Consider the following 12,183-nt stretch of genomic DNA (forward strand, 5'->3'; position numbering starts at 1 on the left):
TCTTACAAAGATTAATTTTTCAAAACATAAATGAAACATGAACATTTTGAAATGTTTTAATATTTGGCCTTCCCGCCAACTTTTGTACTGTGGAAGGCAGGTGGAGGGATACGAGGAAAGTCGTCCTTATTTGACTGGATAATACAAATTACCGCGTTTGCCTTTATGCCCATCATTTATGGTTGAATAAAATATATGCCGTGTTATTTTAAAGATGGAGGGGTGACTGCAACAAACAAATAAAAAATGTTTCCCGATTCGCGTGTGCTGACCCAATCGGTGATCATTCTTTGGTAGGTATAGGTGACGTGAGCAATGATGGTTGTGAATACCACCACGAGGTAGCGAGCGAGTTATGAACAAAGTCGTTTAGAAGAATCCAATGTAGCGGTGTTTTGTTACACTTTTACGACTGCAAAGTGTTACGAGTACGTGTTAGACATCGCTTAAAAGAATTTAGTGACATTCCATGCAATTAATTAAAGGTCGTTCTTGTTGAGGATCGGGCGCCTTTTCTCATTGATAAACATTCAAACGCGTATCTTCTGCTTCCTGATTGTGGTAAATGTATGTATTGCTGTTAGAAATATTCATATTCATATGCAAATATAATTTGATTGTTTTATTTTTGTGGTTTCGCTTCAATATACAAATCTACTGTAAACACACGCACATCATCGAACTCGTTCGACTCTGATTGGTCTCTTTATGTTTGGCTTATCGGTGAGCTTAAAATTATATGATTTTATTCCAATCGTCTGCAAATGGTATGGAAAATAATGTAAACACTGTAAACTTTTTTTTGCTATATTCACTTAAATGTCACGAATAAGTTAATTTACCTATTGATATATAATTTTATAAAAGGTCTTTAACTCAATTTAAGGAATATATATGCTGGATTAAGCCGTTTGGCTTGCTGCTTTGCTGTAATGTTAGGGTAGGGAATACACGATACAAATCAACAATTAAACATTGTTTTCATTTTTAAAAACATATACACGGTCTTACTTTTTTATATCACCGACCCTTACTTCCGGATTGACCTATCGACGATATGTCGCGAAAGCTCATAAGGCCATATAAATTAGGTGTCGCGTCTGTTTTTGCGCTACTTTTTAAATTCCTGTGTTTGTGCCGTGAAATAAGTCCCGTAGCAGGTCTTCCCCCAAAAAAGAAAGATTTTTATTCGAAGATAAACGTTTGCCGAACCGCGAGGCCTTTAGCATTAAGCATTTCAAGTGCTTAAAGTGTACAGTAACTGTAATTGACCTCAGTCGTATAATCTCACGTATATAGGACATTTATCTGGGGTATAAACTACTACATCAATCTACTTCCGGTTAAAGAATACACTAACGAAACACGTTTGTTTATTAAAAAATTGCTTACTTTTTTATAAAATACATGAAGACGTTGTAGCAGATATGGGTATGCCAAAGAGCAATTTCTTCGATTTTGTACAGATTTTGGACCCGTTGAATACGTATCTCTTAAGATATTGGCTCTACATTTAATCATCCTGCACTCTGAAAGTCATACTGTTAAGCATATCTTTGAAAGATCCGCCTTGTCATTTTCTGCCCATGAATGGGAAGGGATATTGGGCAGACGCCATTCTCTTTTTGTGTAACCTCTGAAGCATGGGTGGCATTTCTTCCAGCTCCGGCATTTGACCGTTGCTAGCAGCTTGTGTTTGTTGTCGTAACAACTGAATTTCCAGCTGCAGCTTTGTGATCTCGAGGTTTTGCTTTTTCATTTCTTTATCAAAGAAAGCTTGTTGCTTTTCCGATGACGGCTCCCAGGCATTATGTTCGCTTGCTGGGTGTGTATCACTGGAAAAGATAGAAAGTATGTTGTATATATATATTTATTCGTATATTTCTATAATGTAGTGAATCAATCATATAATAAAAACCATCTATATCAATTACTGTTACATTTCAAGTATCTAACTTTTGAAGATACATTTAGACAAGCCGTTCATTGATTCATTTAAACGAAACTTTATTAAAAAACAGTATATCTTGAGCAATTAAGGTCAAGAAATATCCATATAAGCGATATCTAGGATAATTAACATCCGTTAGAAAAAAGCTTTGTTTAAGTGTTTAATTGACTTTCAATGTAAATATGTCATAACACTTAAAACAAACTACATAAAATTGACAGTTTAGCTTATGAAACAACAGATGACTTGTGTTAAAGGCACGGAAGTTGCTACATTATACACCGTTTGAGTATGTCAAGATACAATAGTTATTGTACTGTTTTCTGACAAAACTTAGAGCACAGGAGTGAGGTAAACACATGCAATATTTTGTTCATATATATATAAAATACATGTAGTGAAATAACTATGCACATAAGTTAACCACCGCACATGTTTCATGCAATTAACACACTTGGTTCACGATAAATCCTTTCCGTGCCAACAAACTTAGATTCACGATGAAACGAATATTGAAGAAGGCTGGGCTTAATCCAAACATACGACTGTCTTAACACAGCGCTAGAACATTCCTTGTCCAGAAGTTGAACGACAACAATGTTCCTGCGAATCAGACTATGCAAATATCGAGACAAATGCACATGGCATTTGTTAACAACTAAGCCACATAAATCCAAATCAACACACGGAAATATCCAACATCCTGAACACTAGTGAATATACCCTGTTTACGTTTATGCGAAATGTTCTGTCTTAGCAGTTCGCCAGCAATGGTCACGTTCACACAGTCACACTGATTCCACATCAAATCTCACTGTTTCTGGTGGATTTTACAAAATGTTTAGACTTTAGTGCTCCAATTCACAGAGGTAACATCCATGTGAACATTCATCAAAATGACTAAATCCATATGGTAATCCACCAGATGGAAAGCGAACTCATCATTTAAAGCGACAGTGACACAGACTAACGGTCTTCAAATTCCAACCGCCAAACGACATGTACATACTCGCGTTTTAACAGTTTTGGCATTGCTCTTATTATGGATTGAAATATGTATTTTGTTGATTTAAAATGAAAGCTTGGAAAGTCGGTTGATAATTGATACATGTTTTTGTTTGTGAATAAAATTATTTATGTGGGACTATTTTCTTTCCTGCGGAAGACAGCAGCCTAATAACAACCAATGTGAATTATTTGCACTAGGACACGAGAATGTGTATTAAAGACACTTTGTATCAAATTTATTAAACTTGTCGTTTTAATACGACGATGATGATGATGATGATGATGATGATGATGATGATGATGATGATGATGATGATAAAGGTGATGGTGCCAATGGTTCCCGTAAGTATATGTCCTATGCATCATACAGAGTAATACCCTATTAGTATAGGCAACATATTGATATAAAGACAATTTCTCATGATAGATTCTTTAATTTGCTTTGAATAATGTTGTAAAAATTCAGTTATGACATCTTGTTTGTGTTTTGGGTTGTTGTGTTTTTTTCTAAAAAAATACATCAGCAAAAAAGTAAAATAATGACAAATTGTTAATATCATAAAATGACAATTTCCTTTTTAACGATTGAATCATTTTAACGGTACCAAAATAACAATCACATTAGTAAGGATGTAATACAATGAAGATTTGTCAGTATCATGACTTTATGTTCTATAATTATCATGTTTTCAACAAAAATGTCAAATAAAGTTTCACTGCAAATAAATCAAATAACGAAGCAATTGTTGACAGTGAGTGGCGTGCCTGTACATGTCATGCATATCTCTCAAACATTAATTATCATAAAATTAAATATTATTTTCTGTATATATTATTTATCACAATCAATACAATAAGCTAGTAAATGTCACTCTAAAAATAATCGCAAGGCATAAAATGTAGGCGGCATAACAAACCTTTTCTTCTGCAAGGACTCGAAGCTACGATTATCCAACGATGAAAGTAGTCATATGGTTTAAGTAATCCGATTTACAACAAACATTAACATTTCATCAACACATTGGCAATAATGCTAAATTGTTATGCCTGGTGGTTATATCAGTTCGGTATTAATTAAACGGCATCGCTTGCTGATTGCTTATGAGAATAATATGTCAACTAACTCACGAAAACACTAGGAATGGGGTTAATGTAGTTTTTGATTTTGTTCATATAATGACCTTTTTTGAAAATAGTATGTTTGCTTTCTTTGCAAATCAAACCCTTGCAAATAGTACCTTAAATGATATGTCACCATGAATCCGAAATGCATCAGATATAGTCCGAAAGAAGGTTTTCAAAAAAACGCTGTTGACCCTAACATTTGACATTCTGATCAAAATACAATCTGGGTTAACTTTTTGTCAAGGGCTACCTATCAAGAGGTTTCTTTATCAGTCAAACCGTTCTAAAGTTATTGTACGGATAAGTTTTCATAAGACTGTTGATCGTTACCTTGACATTTGAACTACTGACGTGAAAACAAAATAGGCCGCATTTACTGATCATACGCAACTTACCACTGAAATGTTTAGGTCACAAGCAATTCGACCTACCAACTTTTGAAAACCTATATGCCCCTTTTTCAAAAGCTAGGCATGATTTAACTAAAAAGGATAACGGAGAAACTATGCCATACAGTGATATAGTGAGACATGCTTACGTTTTCCTTATTGCGAATATATATCTAACTTACACTGGAGCAGCTTCAGGTATTGGTAACTCTGTAGTTGGTGTCGTTATTCGCTGTGTAACTGGAGGTTGTGTCGGTGCTGGTGCGCTTGTTGTGGGAATAGTCGTAACTGGAGCAGGTGTTGTCGTTGTAGTTGTTGTTGTAGCTGTAGTGGTGGTTGTGGGTGCTTGCGTTAAGTAGACTGGCGGTCTTGGAGGTCTTTGTTTATGAACATACGGCACGACTGTTGTCGACATTGAGTCTTGAAACACTGTTGGATATGTAAATGGTCTCTGGGGAGGAACAGTCTGACGAACAGCGACAGAGTTTCGTGGGAATGTACCGATTTCTTTGAGCTGTAAGGCGCCCGTTTCTGGTGATCGAATGACAACATATCTTGGTCCCGAAGCGTACTGCTGTGGTGGAGTTTGTTGTGGCATAACACGCGGGAACAACACATGGCGTGAAACCGACTGTGGCAAAGCCTGCATGGGAATCATGGAATCTACTCCCTGCGGTATACTCTGTGCAGCCATCTGAATTGGTCGGTTAACATATGAGCCCTGGTTTGTTAGAAATTGATTATTATGAACAGTTTGAAGGGCAGGCTGACCTTGATTAAGAAGCATTTGATGTAGAGCCTGCTGTCCCTGCATTGCCGGTTGACTAGCAACATTTTCTTTCTGGTGTATTGCTGTCTGAATATCAACACCTACATTATTTGGTACAGGTTGCTGGTAAACAGGTTGGATAGGAACAGTTTGACTAAGGCTTTGCTTTGTTTGAATTGCATTGTCTACAAAATCATTGCTCTGATATCGCTCGGGCTCTGCAATGTTTTTCTGAAAAGAGCCGGTATCGGCAGTTGTTTTTGCTGGTTGATTCTTGTGGATTCGTTTAGCTTGCCTGGTGAGGTAATGAATGGCTTCTGCTAAATTCGGAGGTGGCTGGTCTTCCTCCCCATTTACATTCGGTGCTTCTGCTACTGGTGCTTCTTTTGGGATGTCTTTTACGATATTCCTGGAGTTGACGTCAAACTGTTCAGTGGAAGCGATCTTCTTACTTGATCGCTTCGTGATGTACTTTCGTTGAATAAGGCCGCCATCTATAAACGCAAGATAGTTTGTTTCATAAATGCTAACATATCAACATACTTATTTAGTGTTTATATCCTGAGTGCTCTCTGCATATATTGAGAGCCATACTTAATTCATAGAATTCTTGAGATTTGGGTCGAGCACTCGATATTTCAGTCGAGCACTCGACATGTGCGTCGAACCCTCGAAGTGTAGGTCGAGCGCTTAAGATGGCAGTCGAGCGCTCCACATGTAAGTTGAGCACTCGAGATGGCAGGCGAGCGCTCCACATGTAAGTTGAGCACTCGAGATGGCAGGCGAGCGCCCCACATGTAAGTTGAGCACTCGAGATGGCAGTCGAGCGCTCCACATGTAAATTGAGCTCTCGAGATGGCAGTCGAGCGCTCCACATGTAAGTTGAGCAATCGAGATGGCAGTCGAGCGCTCCACATGTAAGTTGAGCACTCGAGATGACAGTCGAGCACTTAACATGTAAGTTGAGCATTCGAGATGTTAGTCGAAGCCTCTACAATGGTGCACTCCATATGTCAGTCGAGCGCGCAAGATACTGTGTCGAATGCTTGAAATGAGAAACGTTCTTTATGAAACTTAAATATATGTCCTTAAAGTAACACTGTCCATTGCTATAACAACACCGTTGCATGATAGGAGATGTCTTATCCTTGATCATCCGTGCCTATGTATGCCATATCGGTACATAAATCCGTCTTAACACATAACTAAGAATAAATTATCCTATTATTTTCATTTAAGTTGTATTCGCTAATAATTAGTTGAATATTACCACGCCAATCATACCCGTGTATAACGACGTTTGGTTTAAAGACGTATCGACATTTTGACTTGAATTTCATACATGGCAAAGCGAAAAACGTTCAATTGTTCAATACAATGATATTTTAACTCAACAAAAACTTAACTGCGTTTTCCTTTTACAAACTCAATACATACTGAAGTTGCAATTCGGACGAAGGATAGCTTTAGAAATTGATATTTCTAGAGATATTTTATTTCCGTAGAATTTCAATAAGTTAATAATGAGCACTTTAGAATGAACTGATCCCAGTGAGCATGGCCATATCGGAAAGTTATCAGATCTGTTCGGAACGTCGGCAAGTCGGCCAAATGATGGCCATAAAACCGTCTGTTTTTCGTTATTCTTCCGGTATTTGTATTGGTACACTGTAGATAAATGTAACTTATATATTGAAGAACTAGAATTATCTTAATATATGTTGAATACTCCATGAGCGCTTTTGAGCCGAACAGGGGCTATATCAACATCGGACCGATATATTCTAAAATCGGATATATATCGATAATTATATAGGTTCGATTTTCTTACGGTTGGTGAAAATATTTCTTCCTGAACATATGTATTACCTCCCTTGATTATAATTGGCTTGATATTTTCGTTCATTTGTTTGAAAAATCCATTTTCAATATCTTGAATATCATCAAAAAAAAATAAAAAATATGAAAGCAAGTATTAAGACTGTTGCTTTAAATATGGGTTCATGTGAATGTCTGTAATTATAACAATCTGAATAGCTTAGAGCATCGTGCCTGCATCTGTGCGGCTGGCATGACGGGCAAGTCCAGAGAAATATGTTAACGTAATTAGTAATGCCCATCATTGAAAAGGTGGATCTTATTATACATATATGTGAAGCCACAAGATATCTGGAAAAATGTCGAACCGATGACGGACCATTGCCATTGACGGAAAATAAACTTAAGTTATCAATATCGATATCGGCCCGATCGGTTGCCGACAAGATATCGCCCCGACTTGTATCTATCCGATATGGAATTGCTAGATGGGGTTTATTTTTGTTTTATAAAAAAAGCTTGTATTCAAATGTTATGACAACTGTTTAATAACTTTAATATAATCATTATCCATCGACAAACACACTCGCATTTGTCTTAAAAGCGGCCGTTTTTTTTAACACTATGCGCAGCAAGTTGTTTACAGTACGTAGTTTCAGCATTACATTGTTATTTCCTGGTCTACGCCCAAACGTCCGATGCCCACTTTAAAATAAGTCTGTATTTGTGGGGACAAAATATATCAATCAATTTATCAAAAGCGATGGTAACCTCGTGTCTTGAATGATTTTTGTATTATCTGTTTGACGTTTTGCATTATTCACAACTGTTGAAAACCTTCCACCAGTAAATTCTTTGAGACCATAGACCAGTTGTATCAAGCTGGATGAAATATCTACTAGCTATTATAATGAGGACTTAGCATATTGGCAAACTGTGATTGATTAATATGAATTAATGAATCATTTAACGCTCTTAGCTCATTTGGCAAAATAGCAGTTTTATATCAATTGTATTGAACTTGAGGATGTGCTACGTGTCATTATAAAAAACATATTTTATTCAATGAGTTCAGAAAATTTATTATTGAGGAAACCTTTGGTAGTGTTAATAACAAATTTCCTTAACTCGTTATATAAAATTATGTATATATATATTCTATTCCATGTAAAAACAGACTGAATACTGAGATGATATCCAGTAAAAATCACACCATTTACACTATAATTTTAAAGAATTTTGCTTCCTTTTAAATGATATGGTCACATCCGTTAAGATGATGTCATCATCGTGTTGTATGTTTGAGACGTCATTTCATGTTTGAATGCAGGAAGTGACGAACGTTTAAAAATATTTTTATGAAATAGAGAGGAAATATTTATTTTTTTAGTTTTTATTTCAAGATTTCAATGGAAATTTAAGTGCTTTATTTCGACAGTTTTCTATTTAAAAAAAATGAGAAATAAATGTATGACTTTTTGGAATATCATTTTACCTATAATTGTTTGTACTAAATTGGTTACAAACAAGTCATATTAAAATACACATATGTAATAAAGAAAATGCTTGATTGCTATATTAATCCGGAAACAATGTGATAAAAGGTAAAAAGAAATGAACATAACTTACATGCATCCAACATAGACCATGAGGCCAGAAAGAGAACGAAAGAAACAACTCTCATTGTTATCTCACTATCCACCGTCGTTTATGTTGCTCCTAGCCTAAACCACCGCGCCTACTTAATTCCGCAGACTTGACAGGTGATGCACAGTTTCACATCGTGGTATAAACGTAAACTGCTTTTGAATGATGAGGTGCGATTAAATACTGATTTTTGTTCGGTTTTGAATATCAAATTTGAAAAAATATCGGAATGCATGAATATGGATTTAGAACAGAGAATAACTAAAGAATATATTGTACATTGTTGATATGATAACACCGTATTAAAATACAATCGACTTGTTTCCGTTGGTGTATAAGTGCTCCAACCTTCTGGCCACATTCAGCGCTGTGCCTGAATATTTGAGTCAGTTATTCAGTGAGCCAGTTGCTGTCAAAATTATTAGATATCAAGATTTTCAACTTAAAGTGACTCGCTTAAGATTGTAAAAATTGTACTTTTTTATTTCGAAATAAAGTGTGGCAAATCATAAGGAGTGTTAGAACAATAATACCAAAAGCTGGAACCCTTCAGCAAATATTGATATTTGCTCAAATATCGTTTTTGACCACAATTTTCATTAGCGTTTATAATGCGACTGCGTGATTGGTTGATTTACATTATCACGCGATGTTGTCAATGTATCCTTAACAGGTCAACATCGGCATGGGTTCGAACCTCACTTAAACCAAAATACTTTTTTATGTTATAACTGTATTTTTTTCTGCAATTTCGATATCATTATCGAGTAAAATAATGATAAAAGTGTTTTCATATGCATTACCGGGAAAACTTTTCTTTGGTCCAAAAACATGAGCGAGTCACTTTAAATTCCTTTTATGTGACGTCTGACATGCTCCTCAATGCTACTAGTAAAGCCAGGCATCGTTGATAATTTGATTCGACAGTAAATTAAAAATGAAGACAGCACTACACAAGGTTGGCCTTTTTTGGAAAAAACAAACTAATTTCATGACTTTTCAACATAGTAAATTCATATAAATTCATATATTGCGCCATTCATTCGTCATAATAATCATTAAGTTATTATTATAATCATAAAATAAATACGGCGACGGTAAAGTGACATAGTGTCAGGAAAATTACTGAACCATAATTAATTAATATTTATAATTCATTTATTTCTACAAATGAACAGTGTTCAGCATGTCACGAATTATATTAAACCCCTTCCTGTCTTTACAAATGATTTCGTTAATATGACGTTTTAGAAACTTTTGTTAACAAGGTTTCCGCTATGAATAAAGTTGATATGTGTTTTACTGAGTATTAATACATAGGTAACGAAACGAAGTGCTTGCTTAAATGCAAGTGGTCAATGACTTAACATAAAACTTATAGGAATGATAAAGTTAAATTCGAATCCTCCCAAGTGAGGTTTCCATAGAGGCCGTATTTGTTAACTGCAGGAGACTAGATACATCAAAACAATCGATTTATCATAGCTATTGATTCATTTCAGTCCATAATTAATAAGGAACCAGGATACAAAATCGCCAGCATACTGGATTAATCCCTACATTGGTCGGTTGTGATGGGGGGTCGATTGCTTAAGTTGGTATTATATGGTATTGATGGTGGTCGGTTGCTTAAGTTGGTATTAGATGGTATTGATGGTGGTCGGTTGCTTAAATTGGTATTAGATGGTATTGATGGGGTAGATGCCTAAAGTTGACGTTGGTTGGGCGTGATTGGGGTCGGATGCTTAAGTTTGCATTAGATGGTATTGATGGTGGTAGATGGCTAAAGTTGACGTTGGTTGAATGTGATGGTGGTCGATTGCCTAAGTTTGCATTAGATGGTATAGATGGGGGTAGATGGCTAAAGTTGACGTTGGTTGAATGTGATGGTGGTCGATTGCCAAAGTTTGCATTAGATAGTATAGATGGGGGTAGATGGCTTAAGTTGTAATAAGTTTGTAGTGATTGGGTTGATGATTTAAGTTGACATTAGGTGGTAGTGATGGGAATTATGGCTTAGGTTGATATTGGTCGGTAGTGATGAGGATAGATTTAGGGTATACCGTTCCTATGTAAGAATCTAAACTTGGATGTACATTATCATGAAGTGACACATATAAGATTCTTTTACATATTTAAGAAATAATGCATATACTTAATCCGCCTTATTGTTTTTGTTTGTGATCCCGGTTTCGTATTTAGGCCGCGCCCAATTTATTGCTTTGTTTCAGATCTTAACCAGAAATATTGGATCGAGCTGGCGAGACAACCCATGTTGTTACTCCCATCTATGTAGCCGAACACCATATGAGTTTTATATCACTGGTCCATTTACCCTATAAGTACAAGATAAGGAAAGAAAGTACAATTTAAAAAGTGTTTAATTTGGTGTGACGTCGCTTTACAAGAATAATTCGGAACTCCTTGGCCATTTTTATGGAAAACAACCTCGGATGTATGCCGGCACATCAGTACAAGTAGTTCGTAAATATCATGAATTAAATGTAGTGTTTTAGCTTGTACTTATTGATCTAAGTTTAAATTGATTGCCAGTGAAGTGTATAATTTCAAACATAATTAAGATTCCCAAGACTTAAGTCTCATTAAGTTTAACTGCTAGATTAAATTACTACGCAATATTCTTCACGGATGCGAAACAGTGGCTCCAGCTCTTTTAGGAGCTGTGTATAAAAAAGAGCCAATGACACTTCCGAGCTAGAGCAAAAGAATGGACATCATCGTAAAACGTAAGTATGACTCGTTATTTTATCTAATATCACAATTATGAGGGCTTATTTGAGAAATCGGGGAATGCAGTGCCATATAAATATGTTTAGTCTTCACACGTATTTCGGTTATTTTGTAAACATATTTTTTACGGAGTCATAAAACCGATTCTCCCATCAAACACATGCATGTTTACAAACGAAAATAGAACATGTTCACCAATTTTCAGCTGAATTTCACTCAAGAAACTTACATTTAAGATAAAACCAGTATTGTCGAGTGCTTTTATTTTGTCGGGAATAAAAATGACCGTTTGTTTACCGGAATAAGCATGTTTATACTCTTTTTCTGGGTTGAGCTGGAGCCAAAAGCCAAGGAGCTGGAGCCAAAGCGTGGAGGCTGAGCCAATACGTTGTATAATAATGCACTTAACTGGGCATATTTGGAATAGTTGAAGTTAAACTAGTATTAAGATATTGTTGTATTTTTTAAATATATAATTATTTATGAATAGTTAATGCAAATCATCAGATGATGGGCGTTGCAATCTCAGAAATGTCGATGGAGCAAAGCAATCCTTTAACAACATCTATTTAACTATATGGTTACTGTTTCTTGACCAGTTTTTACTCCAATCAGATGCCAAAATAAATTAATTGTAGTGAATCAAAGAAAGTGTGCCATTTAACAAAGATTAAATAGATAAAAAACTGGTAAACTTAGAAATAAAATGACCGCTAGTACTCCAA

The 12,183-nt window shown here is 35.6% G+C and overlaps 1 protein-coding gene across 1 annotated transcript; it reads right to left on the bottom strand.

The window, feature by feature from the left end:
- Positions 1-227: 227 nt before the first annotated feature.
- LOC128203585 (rho GTPase-activating protein gacK-like) lies at positions 228-9,052 on the bottom strand. The gene is made up of 3 exons (XM_052905068.1): positions 8,690-9,052; positions 4,656-5,736; positions 228-1,835 (listed from the first exon to the last, which is right to left on the bottom strand). The coding sequence occupies exons 1-3, from the start codon at positions 8,742-8,744 to the stop codon at positions 1,574-1,576; spliced, it is 1,398 nt and encodes a 465-aa protein (XP_052761028.1). The 5' UTR covers positions 8,745-9,052; the 3' UTR covers positions 228-1,573.
- Between the last annotated feature and the right edge of the window lie 3,131 nt (positions 9,053-12,183).

The sequence above is a fragment of the Mya arenaria genome, chromosome 9 (genome assembly GCF_026914265.1).
Source record: "Mya arenaria isolate MELC-2E11 chromosome 9, ASM2691426v1".
In the NCBI taxonomy this organism is placed as follows: domain Eukaryota; kingdom Metazoa; phylum Mollusca; class Bivalvia; order Myida; family Myidae; genus Mya; species Mya arenaria.